We start from the raw sequence: 12,419 nt of genomic DNA, 5'->3' as shown, positions 1-12,419 counted from the left end.
AGGCGTGTGCCACCATGCCTGGCTAATTTTTTTTGTGTTTTTAGTAGAGATGGGGTTTCACCATGCTGGCAAGGCTGGTCTCGAACTCGTGACCTGAAGTGATCCACCTGCCTCGGCCTCCCAAAGTGCTGGGATTACAGGCCTGAGCCACCGCGCCTGGCCTAGAGTTTGGAATGTTTATCATTTCGGAATTGGGCTTGGTTGCTGACTACTTATCTCCTAGTTGCTCTTCAGTTTAGCTTCTACCTCAGACTCTCCATTGGACCTTTTGTTACCAAAATTACCACTTCCTCGATGCTAAATCTAATTGACTATTGTCTGTCTTGACTTCTTAACAACACTAAAAAATGTTGCCCATTCCTTTCTTATCATGCCTTTATTTTTTCTCCTAGCTGTCTAGCCCTTCTTTCTCAGTCTCCTTTGTGAGTTCTTTTTTTCTCCCTTAAATGTTGTGGTTCAGGGTTTAGAGCTGGTCACTAGGTGTACCTTCTCCCTAGGCACTCTCAAGCACTCATATGGCTTCACATACCATTCATGTTTGCTCTTCTGAGCTCCAGAGCCATATATCCAACTGTCTTCTGGAGTCTCCACTTTGATATCCCACAAGCATCTCACATTCTAATCTCATCTCACATCCTAACACATTCTAATCTCTTCTCCCAAACTTGCTCCCTCTCAGTGGATGGCATCTGCCAAGCCAGAGTCTAAGGCACCATTTTTGGCTTTTCTGTCTTCTTCTGTCTCAATATTCAATCACTAAATCTTAACAGTTCTACATACTAAGTAGCCAAACCTCCAAACCGCTCCACTTTTCTCCATCTCCTTGGCCACCATCATCTCTTGTCTAATGAAGACAGCAGTGTCCTAACAGGCCTCTCTGCTGCCACCTTCCAATCCAGTTTCCATTTTGCTCACCTCCAAATCACGGATCTGATTATGTCACACACCTGTATGAAACTCTGCAGTGCTTCCCCATTGTTGGAGACCCACCACAGGGCCCTGAGGCGCTTCCTCTGGGGCCCATCACCCATCACTGCCCCGTCCCTTCCAGTCATGTTGAATTGCAGTGCCCTGAACACGCTGGGCTCACATGCCATTCTCTGTGCTAACACGCTCTTCTCCCTGCTTTCCTCTGACAATGCCTTGCCTTCAGTTCTCTGCAGATCTGCCAGCTACCCTGCTGTGGATACTGGGTCCTGTGGTACAGCCCCCATGCCCCCAAAACTGCCCTTTCCCACTCACTGCACCTGTTGACTTGTTTCAGCACTCACATTCCAATTGGCAGTCACTATTCATTCCTGTCTCCTCTACTGGCTTATCCCCACAGCCTCACTAGATGGCATTGTTGCATGCCCAGTGCCTCGCAGTGCAGGTGCCCCATACATGGCTTGAAGGGGATGAATGAATCATCCCTTCAAAGAACACTCCAGTTGAGGACCCAGTTACACTGCACCACCTCCAGCTTCTCTTCAGGTCAGTTTCTTCTTCCTCCCTCACTTCTGTATTAAAGCTCTCTGGCTTATTAATTTCCTTAAAACTACCAAATAATTACATCATTTCTCTATTCAAAAATAGCAAAGGGCTCCCTGTAGCCATTAAAAGATTTGCATTTTACCACAGAATTAGAGATCCAGAGCAGGAGTGAGGGTAGGAGGGCGGGGAGAGGAGAACTGAGGGGCTTTTTTCTTTCTAAAGTCAAGTATTTTAGGTATAATTTACATACAGTAAAACGGACCCTTTTTAGTTGTGTTGTTCTATGTATTTGACAAATATATAGTATGCTGTAACCACATCAAATGTATATTTCCATCACAGTGGAAAATTCTCTGTGCTGCCCCTACTCCTAGGCCTTGGCAGCCACTTTTCTGATTTTCTTCCCTATACTTTTGCCTTTTCCAGCATGTCTTTTCTTTCACTCAGCATAATGCTTTGATATTCAACAACATGTTGCATGTACCAGTAATTTGTTCCCTTTTTGTTGCTGAGTCTTTTCCACTGTGTGAATGCAGGACAATTTATTCATTCACCAGTTGGACATTTAGACTGTTTCTACTTTCTGGAGATTATGAAACTGGTATAATTATTTGTGTAAAAGTCTTTATGTAGGTGTGTTTGTATTTGTCTTAGGTGGGATTGTGGGTCTTATGGTAAGTTTAACTTTATTAGAAACTATTAAATTGGACCAGGAGAGTCTTATCCAAATCATTGAAGAGGGGCTGACATTACACAAATTTGAAACCATGTGTTAATCCAAACACCCAGATAAGCAAGTCCAGCTGTGGGAACCCAGTAAACACCAATGACCAGAAACTGCTGAAGCCCAGAGTGTTTGAGGGGAGGCAGTAAAATGGAGACAGCACTGCCTTGGGAGCTTGGACATGCTGCGCACACTGTTCCCTCCCAGGGCATGCTGGTCACTCAGTGGCCTTGGAAACATTGTCTCAGGTTCCCAGGCCATGAATCTCTCTCACCAGGCCATTTGTAACATGGATGGTTAGATGTTAATGTTTACATACACAAAACACAAATTAATAAAATCAACGTGTGTGTGTGTGTGTGTGTGTGTGTTGGGGGGTTGGGGGACTGTAATATTTACACAAAAAGAAACAAATGACTTGAACTATATTTCAAATAAATAACATACATAGAAAGGGGGAAAAAACCCAGGTAACTGTGACTATTTAGAAGGCCTTTCCTTCTGTGTTCTGGAGGAGGCAAAAAAAGTTCAGCCTGTTTCAGAAATCTGTTGCTTAGCATTAAAAGAATGAGCGTGGCAACTGTCTGAAGTTCATTTCTTACGAGTTGACACATTCCATGCAAGTACCAAGAGACATAGGAAAGCCCTATAGGCAATTTCTCAAGGGAAAAAAAATCAGGCAAATCTCAGAATTCTTCAAAAGTCAAGTCATCCAGATATTTTCTGGAGTTAACATCCTTCCAGTAGAATAAGTACCTGCCAGCCTTGGGACCCCTCTACTTAGCTCAACCTGCAGTGCCTTCCCCCGACAAGCTGACAAGACTGGCTCCTTTATGCCCATCAAGTCTTCTTCAAATGTCAGCTTATCAGAGTGACCATCAATTCACATCCCCTACTAGGCTTAATTTCTTTACAGCACTTATTATCCGGATTCATCTATATATCTTGTCTGCCTGCCCAACCAGAACACTAGCCTCTTCAGGGAGGGACATTATAGGTTTTTTTCATTTGCGTATCCCCAGTTCCTAGGACAGTGGCCATTCTATACATCCTAAGCACTAACTATTCATTGATGATTTACTGATATACATGTGTACAGGGATCTGTTTCTCATGGTGAATGAACACGCTTGCAGTGTGGTAGATAAAACATAACCAAATTAAGTGGCAAACAGGATGACTTTATGATAATAAATAAATTCTGTTTATTTTTTTCTCTCACATAGTTCAAGAAACCAGACATTAGTGTAAGTTGGAGAACATCTGAGTTTGAAAACAGGTCTTTGCCTTAATGGATTGTTGACTAGAAAATCAGAGGCTGACATTCAAATAATATGTTCTGAAGTGCTGTACAACACTTCCAGAAAGACTTCAGCAGACCAAGTATTTAAACCACTTTATACTCAGAAGGCCTCTAAATTTCCCACAACATCCTACCAACAATTGCAAATTCTTTTTTTGTCTTTTTGAGGCAGGGTCTCACCCTGTTGCCCAGTCTGGAGTGCAATGGTGCAATCATAGATCACTGCAGCATCCAACTCCTGGGTTCAAGCAATCCTCCCACATCACCCTCCACAGTAGCTGGGACCACAAGTATGCACCACCACAACCAGCTAGTTTTAAAATTTTTTAATAGAGACAGTGTCTGGCTCTATTGTCCAGGCTGGTCCCAAACCCCTAGGCTCTAGCAGTCCTCCAACTTCAGCCTCCCAAAGTGCTGGGATTACAGGCATGAGCCGCTGCATCCAGCTACAGATTAATTCATTCATTCATTCGTTCTTTATTTTAAGACTAGTGAAGTGCAGTAGTGAGAAGAGGGGAAGAGTAGAACAAGGAGCTTGACCTATAACTGACTGTGAACAATCAATTGAGCTAACTCACTACCTTCATACCAGCCAAAAATTCATTTCTTTAGAAAAAAGATGAGAATTATTTTCTAAAAACTAAGCAATGGAACCCCTTCAATGGGTAAAGGGAGGTAAAGTTAACTGAATGGCCTTATTCCTACATATTCAAGTTTTATCACAGTTGTAAGGTCTGGTAAATTTTAGAGTAGCGCTTCTTAAGCAAGGGGAGCGAGGAGAGGTACATTCCATTAGGAATGTGCCACCCTCGCCACCATAGCCTTTTTTGAGACAATGCCATGGTGAGCAATTGTTACCAATGGGAATGTGTCACATCTCTTAAGTGTAGTCAGACACTTTTTAAAAATTGAGACCCATTCCAGTGAGGTCTTCAGCTGACCCCTGCCAACCTTTTAGACTTTCTGAAATGGCTTGGATGAAATTATACTCACATTAGACATCTAATGCCTATCACTTAATACTTAATAATAATTAATATATTTGAACCCTTTCTCATTTTGCAGTGGAAACTTTCAAATCAGTGTGCTGCAAACTGTTGTAAAATTCTGATTTATAACACTGTCCCCAAAAGTATATAATGGGACTAAAGTTTACCAAACTTACTAAAAATGTTATGAAACACTGGATGTTATTTTGTTGATTTAACATTTCATTTTCATCATTAATCATGTGAAAAAGCAACATAAGCAAAGATTAAATAATCTAAAAATCCTTCAAATTGATCACTCATTACTTCATTTCTTACTGAGCTAAACATTATTTTGTTATCTATAAAGTAGAGAATTTAAAACACTGTATGTCTTTGGCATTACCAGAAAGGGGTATTTAAACTTTGTACCTTTTGTTGCCATAAAATTGAAGTTACAGTAAGATGAAATGGAAGCCCACGGCCCTGTTGGTATGGAATTCCACTAATAATGTCAGATTGTTGCCAAAAAAGCAAATTTTGTCATGCAGCTTGCAATTAATGTACCGAAAATTTACCAGCCCATACAGTTTTATCATCTGCCTTCCCCAGAGGAAGTAAACAGATAATAAAACTAACGAAATCATATTTCTTGACCACTCTCATCCAATATAAATTGTTACTTGTCCTTCGAGGATTAGACAGTGAGCTATTTATAAGGGCATTCAAATGTCTGGGCTAGTTAATGGTAGAGGCAGTAGTCTAAGATGTGGGGTATTCCTGAGTCAGCAAAGAGGATCTTGCATTGTGAGGAAGGCCCCTTAAGTCATTAACAAGTGCAGATCAGGGTTTGATGGGCCTCTGTCAAAAGTGTTTTGCATCCGCATTTCTGTGTTCCCTGAAAACACCATGAAATACTGAACTTTAATCAGTAATACAACAAATGAGAAAATGCTCAGTGTTTTAGAACTATTCAGAGCAGAAAACTCTGGAACATAAAATGGGGGGTACGCCTTAGTTGGTGAGTTGCTAAAACTTGAGATCAGGTGAAGCGAAGGTGATAGGTCCAGTGCCTTCTGGAATGTGTAACACCAGCAGTTCTTCAAGTTTGGCCTCTGGCCCTCCTGTATTAGAACCATCTGGGAGACTTGCTCCAGTGCAGATCTCCTCTACAAAACCTACATTTAACCTAGTGAAGCAGAACCCCCTGGTTTTCCCCAGGAGTCTGCATTTGTCACAAGCTTACTAGATGTTTCTGATTCACAGTAAAGCTTGAGAACATTATATGTGACCATCCCACTGGCAAGGTCATTAACATCTTATGCATATGGATACTGAATTTTGCAGCATATTTGAAATCTTGAAGCAATATCAAATGTATGACATCCCCAAATATAGCAATTTCCTTTGGTTTAAAAGGTGGCAGATGAGCACAACCAATTGGGATTAACTCAGCCAATTCTTAGAGTTTAACACATTTTACCTGCACCGAATAATACTTTGCAGATCAAACTGGCAACCAGAAAACAGCATAACAGAACACATGACACCCTGCTGTGGATTTTTAAGAAAAAAACTGACGAATTCCAAATCCATAATGACATGAGAACTTGCACTTTGAAGGCAGAATGGACTTGCGGGAAGAGAGGACTCCCCTTTTGTTCTCCCTTCACTAGGTGGAGAAGGGAAGAAGGTCTCTCCCCAAACAGCTCTCTTCATTCTGGAATGTTTTCCCAGTCCCCAAGGTGCTCAGTGACCAACTTCCTTTCACAGGTCCTCCCAGTGACTGACCTGACTCATTCTCCCGAAGAAGTCAACAGGCCACTACGAGAGCTCTTGAGAGAAGCTTTGTGACATGAAATTCATCAAATGAAGCAAGATTCATTTTTTAAAAAATATTACAAAGCTCCAAGGTAATATGCTTAATCCAATTGTTTAAATAGAATAAAAAACCCCATTTTAAGTAAATTTAAAATTAATGAAATATCAGTAGTTTGCCTTAACAAGGACTTGCTTGAACCATGTTCTCCTTTTAAAATCACACACACAGAACCAGTGTACATTTGGAGAAATTTCACCAGCTGAATACCTTTTTGACGTGAATTCATTCAAAAGACACCAACCATTATGAATATTTTAGGCCATGGTAAGTTGTAACCGTCTCCGGCTTGGTGTTGCAGCTTTATGTTGACATTTGGCATGAAGAGCTTATGGTCTGAGTCATGTTTCTTTTTGGTGTAATTCTGGCTTGGGAATCCGATACAGAGCAGCTGAGAAATAAATTATGTTGCTGAGGCTGAAGATGATGCACAGAAGTATGGCTCCGGCTATCTGAGAGAAAGAGAAGGACTTGGAGGTGGCTAGGAGCCATTCCTTCCTCAGAGTCTTGTCCAGAAGTATGGCTTCCATCTGCATATGCGTGGCCAGGATCACACACACGTGAAACAGCTGGTGACTGTGACCTATGGCAAACACAAAAGGCCGTCAAGATCAGCAATGAAAAGGAATGAGTACTGGCTGGGCGCAGTGGCTCAAGCCTGTAATCCCAGCACTTTGGGAGGCTGAGACGGGCGGATCACGAGGTCAGGAGATCGAGACCATTCTGGCTAACCCAGTGAAACCCCGTCTCTACTAAAAATACAAAAAACTAGCCGGGCGAGGTGGCGGGCGCCTGTAGTCCCAGCTGCTCGGGAGGCTGAGGCAGGAGAATGGCGTGAACCCGGGAGGCGGAGCTTGCAGTGAGCTGAGATCCGGCCACTGCACTCCAGCCTGGGCGACAGAGCGAGACTCCGTCTCAAAAAAAAAAAGAAAAGGAATGAGTACTGATACATGCTATGGCATGTATGCTAAAAATGATGCGAAGTGAAAGAAACCAGACAGGAGACCACATATTATATGAAATCTCCAGAATATGCAAATCCATAAAGACAGAGAGTAGATTAGTGGCTGCTTCAACAGGGGGTGAGAATAGGGATTAACAGTGCATGGGTCTGATGGAGGGGATGAAAATGTTCTAAAACTGATGTATGGTGAATTTACTGAAATATCATTAAATTGTATACTTGACATTGGGGAATTATTGAATATGTGATATACACCTTAATAAATTTATTTTTAAGAAGCAATATGGGAAAAATAAAAGGTCCATCAGAGAAAACCAAATCCAAATTCTTTTTTAAAACAACTATCCACCAGTCTCATTTTTCAGATGAAAAAATTAGGCACCAAAGGTCATCTCTGGAGAGCCAGCACTGATCAGCTCAGAGTTTCATTCAATGCTCAGGGAGAAGCTGGCTGAATTTTCTGTTGGCCACTAACCAAGTGGACCTCTCCCTACTGCCAGTTAGTCACAGATATGACTAGGATTCTTCCTCGCCAATGCCATGCTGGACCCATCTTACATGGTGCTCATCACAGAGCCTGGGAGCAGAGTAGAGGGTAGTGGGAGTGACAGGGACAGGGACATGCTGGGTGGTTGGTGGTTGGCGAGGAAACAAGTCCAATGCCTAGGGTCAGGGGCAGCTTTGGGGGACAACCCTCAGACCCCAGGAGTAAGGAGGAGATCACATGTGTCATGGGCTGGATGATGTCCCTGAAAAATACATGTGCTGAAGTCTTAACCCCCAGAATGAGACCATATTTGCAGATAGGATCTTTAGAGAAATAATTAGGTAAAAATGAAGTCTCTATGATGGGCCTAATCCACTGTGACTGGTGTCCTTATAAGAAAAGGAGGTTAGGCCAGGCACGGTGGCTCACGCCTGTAATCCCAGCACTCTGGGAGGCTGAGGCGGGCAGATCATGAGGTCAGGAGATCAAGACCATTCTGGCTAACATAATGAAACCCCATCTCTACTAAAAATACAAAAATTAGCCGGGCGTGGTGGTGGGCACCTGTAATCCCAGCTACTCAGGAGGCTGAGGCAGGAGAATGGTATGAACCCGGGAGGCAGAGCTTGCAGGGAGCCGAGATTGCACCACTGCACGCTAGCCTGGGCGACAGACAGAGACCTCTGTCTCAAAAAAAAAAAAAAAAAAGGAGGTTAGGACACAGACATGCATGTATACAGAGAAAAAGATCATGTAAAGACAGATGGAAAGAACGGCCATCAACAAGCCAAAGAGGAGGCCTCTGGAGAAACCAACTCTGCCAACACTTTGATCTCAGATTTCCAGCCTCCAGAATTGTGAGAAAATAAATTTCAGTTGTTTAGGCCACAACAATCTGTGATACTTTGTTATGGCAGCCCTAGCAAACTAATACAACATAAAAGTTAAATAAGGATTCTCTTTTGGTTTAAAAAAAATAAAATAAAAAGGCTGGGCATGGTGGCTCACACCTGTAATCCCAGAACTTTGGGAGGCCAAGGCAGGAGGATTGCTTGAACCCAGGATTTTTGAGACCAGCCTGGGCAACACAGTGAGATCCTATCTCTAGAAAAATTGAAAATGTAGTGTTGCACCCTCAGGACCTATCTCAGAAGAAATACGCAATAAATGTGTCCTAGGACTTGATCCAGCCTGGCCACCTCTACTATTGAGCAGGAGCAGAGTTAGGAATAAGAATGTAGAAGGGTTGAGGATTCTCAAGTGGATGTCTGACAAGTTTCCTACAGCAGGGAGCTGTGAGGCCCCCAGTATCTGTCTCCAGGAAGAAGGTGTGCCTGGAGCTGCCATGCCTGCCTTACTCAAGCTATACTAATGGGCTGTGTATGATTTCCAAATGTGTATGTGATGCAGCAAAGTGATTTCATCTCCAGCAGAGAGCTGTGCTCTCAGGACACAGGGCAAAGCAGAGCGGTAACTAGCCACCTTCTCCAGCTGAGGCTCAAACCTGTCTCCACTGGGGCATGAGATAAAAGACAGAAAGAGCCATCAGCATTGGATGTATCTGAAATGTGGCTGCAGCAGGAAGAGTGATTTCAACAATCCTGCCTAACAGGAATAGGGAGGAGCTTCCTCTGAGCCAAACCATGCCAGGCCAGCACTTCCCAGGAAACCTGGGGCTCATGGCCAGAGAGGGATTCCCACCTCCAGCAGACTCAGTTAAGGACTGAGAATGTCCCAAATCTTGTTAATGATCTGTCATGAACTATTGTCTAGGAAATGTCCCCCAGAGGGGTGTTTTTCAGTTCTGTATCCCTAGGCCCAAGAAGATGGGACAGAGTTGAATAAATAAAATGTTATTAAGAAACCTGAGTGGTAGCAAAAGAAGGCTCAGGGCTACTTTTCCAGCAACCCCAAAACTTGCTACACAGACACCTCTACTTTGTCAAGGGGGCTGGGGAGATGGACATGGCAGTCAGGATGCTGATCACTCCGATTCCCTGGCCTCTCCTTTTCCTCCTTTTTGGAAATCTGTTCTCTAAGCATTTTGCTAGTTACAACCCCTTCTGACACAACAAAAGTGGGAAAAGAGATAAAAACTTGAATCAGATCAAACAAACTGCATCTGACCACATCTCTTAGTGGGAGGAGATGGAAAATCAGGAACAAAATGGGCTTGGAGAGAAGCAAGCTTCCCACCCTGGTGGGGACAATGACTGGTCCTTTGATTCCCAGGTACTCATCTAAGGAACTCTCACCCCAAAGTCTTGTCATCCTCACCAGAAGTGATGCAAGGATGCCTCCTCCTAGCCAGTCCCAGAGCCAGAGCAGAGGAGGCACATTCTGCAGGGCCCCGTCCCTCCTTCCCTAGACAGAGCGGGGAAAGAACTCTGCCAGCAGGTGGAAACCCCCGTGACTCCGACACCTTCTCTCCACCACATCCTCTGGAGCTTCAGTGAGCTCAGGTTCATCTGGAGGATGACTCGGCCTCTGTGTGAGTATTGGGTTTCACTCCTGGAGTTTCTGGTTCAGGAGGTCTGTGGTGGGGCCTGAGAATCTGCATGTTCTCAGATGATGCTGATGCTGCTGGCTGATGACCACCCCTTGAGAAACCACTGTTCTACCATGAACTCCTGGCCCCCTCCTGCCCACCATGCTCAAGACAAAGAAGGATGCTTTCCCCTTTTCCCTTTCCTGCACAGCCCCCTGTTATCTGGTACCCTCAGAGCCATCTTCATCCTGTCTTTCCTCTTCCTGTCCTCGGCTGCCCCCAATGTACTTTTTTTTTTTCTTCAGATAGGATCTCTCTCGCCCAGACTAGAGTGCAGTGCACCATCATGGCTCACTGCAGCCTCAACCTTCCAGGCTCAAGCCAACGCCTCCTGAGTAGCTGGGACCACAGGCGCACGCCACCACACCCGGCTAATTTTTGTGTTTTTTGTAGAAACAGGGTTTCGCTGTGTCGCTCAGGATTGTCTTGAGCACAGGCTCAAGTAATCTGCCCACCTTGGCCTCCCAAAGTGCTGGGATTACATGCGTGAGCCACCACACCCAGCCCCAATGTTCATTTAACAATGAGATCCATGTTCTGGATGCCAGTAGGACACACTGGCTCCATACCCCATCAGAATGCTTTAGGCTCCTGGGCCTACCTGCCCTTCATCCTGCCCATACTACCTAACAGTGCACCTGCTGCGGACACCCTGGCCTCTGTCAACTTGCAGTGGTACTCACCTTGGCCTCTCTCCCTGCCCCTCCCTGCCCTTTGCAGCTCCATGCGCTAGAGTCAGGGACAGGACCCTGCCCAGCCAGGTGGGCAATGAGCAGAGCAGCAGGGCTGTTGCCCACTCACCGATGTAGTCAAAGCGTCCTGGGGCTAGGCGCTCCGGCAGGTGTGCAGAGTACAAGAAAGAGGCCAGGAGGGTCATGATCATGTGCTTCTGGTGGTAGGAGGTGGCTTCATTTTGTGCACTCTCCCCTGGGAACAGGAATAGCTGCAGGTGTTTAAAGAAACATCAGGTCTTGAGAGGACAGGCCTGAGGCAGGCCCTCTTCCTTCTCAGCACCTGCAGCTGGGACTTTGGGGGCTCTGACACCCACACACGTCAGCACACACACAAACTCCAGAGGCCAAGGCCCTCACCTCCTCAGGTCTGTGGCCTGGGAGAGGAAACTCAGGCACCATGTGAGCGGAACTCCTATCCTGAGTGTGGTCGATTGAGACTCGAGACTATTGTATTTCAGTCCCCCAAATGCTCATGAGAGTCTTTTGGGTTATTTACTTACTGAAGCGGGGAGAAAAAGGAAAGAAGGAAGGAATGGGAAAGGAAAAGAAAGACAAAAATCCTACTAGATAATTGGTACTCTTTCTGGGGGTAAAATGTAAGTACAATTGACTCTTAACATACAGGCTAGGGGCACTGACCTCCTGCAGTCAAAAGTCCATGTACAACTTTGACTCCCCCAAACGTAATTACTAATAGCCTCCTGTTGACTGGAAACCTTACCTGTAACAAACTGCCAATTAACACATATTTTGTATATATATTATATACTGTATTCTTACAGTAAAGTAAGCTAGAGAAAAGCAAGTATTATTGAGAAAATCCTGAGGAGGAGGAAGAAGAAAAGGGGTTGGTCTTGCTGTCTCCTGAGTGGCGGAGGTGGAAGAAAACCCATGTATAAGTTTAAACCCGTGTTTGAGGGTCAACTGTATAGTGGATTCACGCTGGAACTCACTTTTTATCAGCACATCCACTGAACTGGTGCTCCTAATTAAGGCTTTAAGGCCTAGAAATCCCTGGAAGGCCTTCTGAGTCATCCAAAAGTATCAATCATGGCCACTATACTGTTTCAGAGCTAAGTGTAGTTTTTGTATTATTGTTATAAACAGTCATAGCAGCCGCCACTTACCGAGGGCAGCAAGCCAGGCCTCTTACGTGCATCATTTCACCTGAGCCACAATTATCATAAGGCAGACTCCATTTTCCCCATTTTGCAGATGAGGAGAGTGGGCCAGAGAGTGACTTGCATATCACTTAGTGAGAAGTGAAGTCAGGATCTGAATCCAGGCAGGCTGATTCCAGCATCAACATCGGCACTTAGAACTGGACCTCCCCTTCCCTC

At 44.5% G+C, this 12,419-nt stretch overlaps 1 protein-coding gene across 2 annotated transcripts in view; it reads right to left on the bottom strand.

Annotated features, from left to right (window-relative positions):
• Positions 1-3,828: 3,828 nt before the first annotated feature.
• Positions 3,829-12,419, bottom strand: part of PAQR5 (progestin and adipoQ receptor family member 5) — a 101,109-nt gene continuing 92,518 nt past the window's right edge. Inside the window, exons 8-9 of one of the 2 annotated variants that reach the window (XM_025389910.1) lie at positions 11,147-11,288; positions 3,829-6,929 (exon numbers count right to left, since the gene is read on the bottom strand). In XM_025389910.1, the coding sequence (XP_025245695.1) occupies positions 6,688-6,929; positions 11,147-11,288 (384 nt within the window). In that variant the 3' untranslated portion in view covers positions 3,829-6,687. The remainder of the gene's footprint in view (positions 6,930-11,146; positions 11,289-12,419) is intronic. The other variant, XM_025389911.1, reaches the window with a different exon arrangement.

The sequence above is a fragment of the Theropithecus gelada genome, chromosome 7a (assembly GCF_003255815.1).
Source record: "Theropithecus gelada isolate Dixy chromosome 7a, Tgel_1.0, whole genome shotgun sequence".
NCBI lineage: Eukaryota > Metazoa > Chordata > Mammalia > Primates > Cercopithecidae > Theropithecus > Theropithecus gelada.
This window is presented reverse-complemented; position numbering and strand designations above follow the sequence as displayed.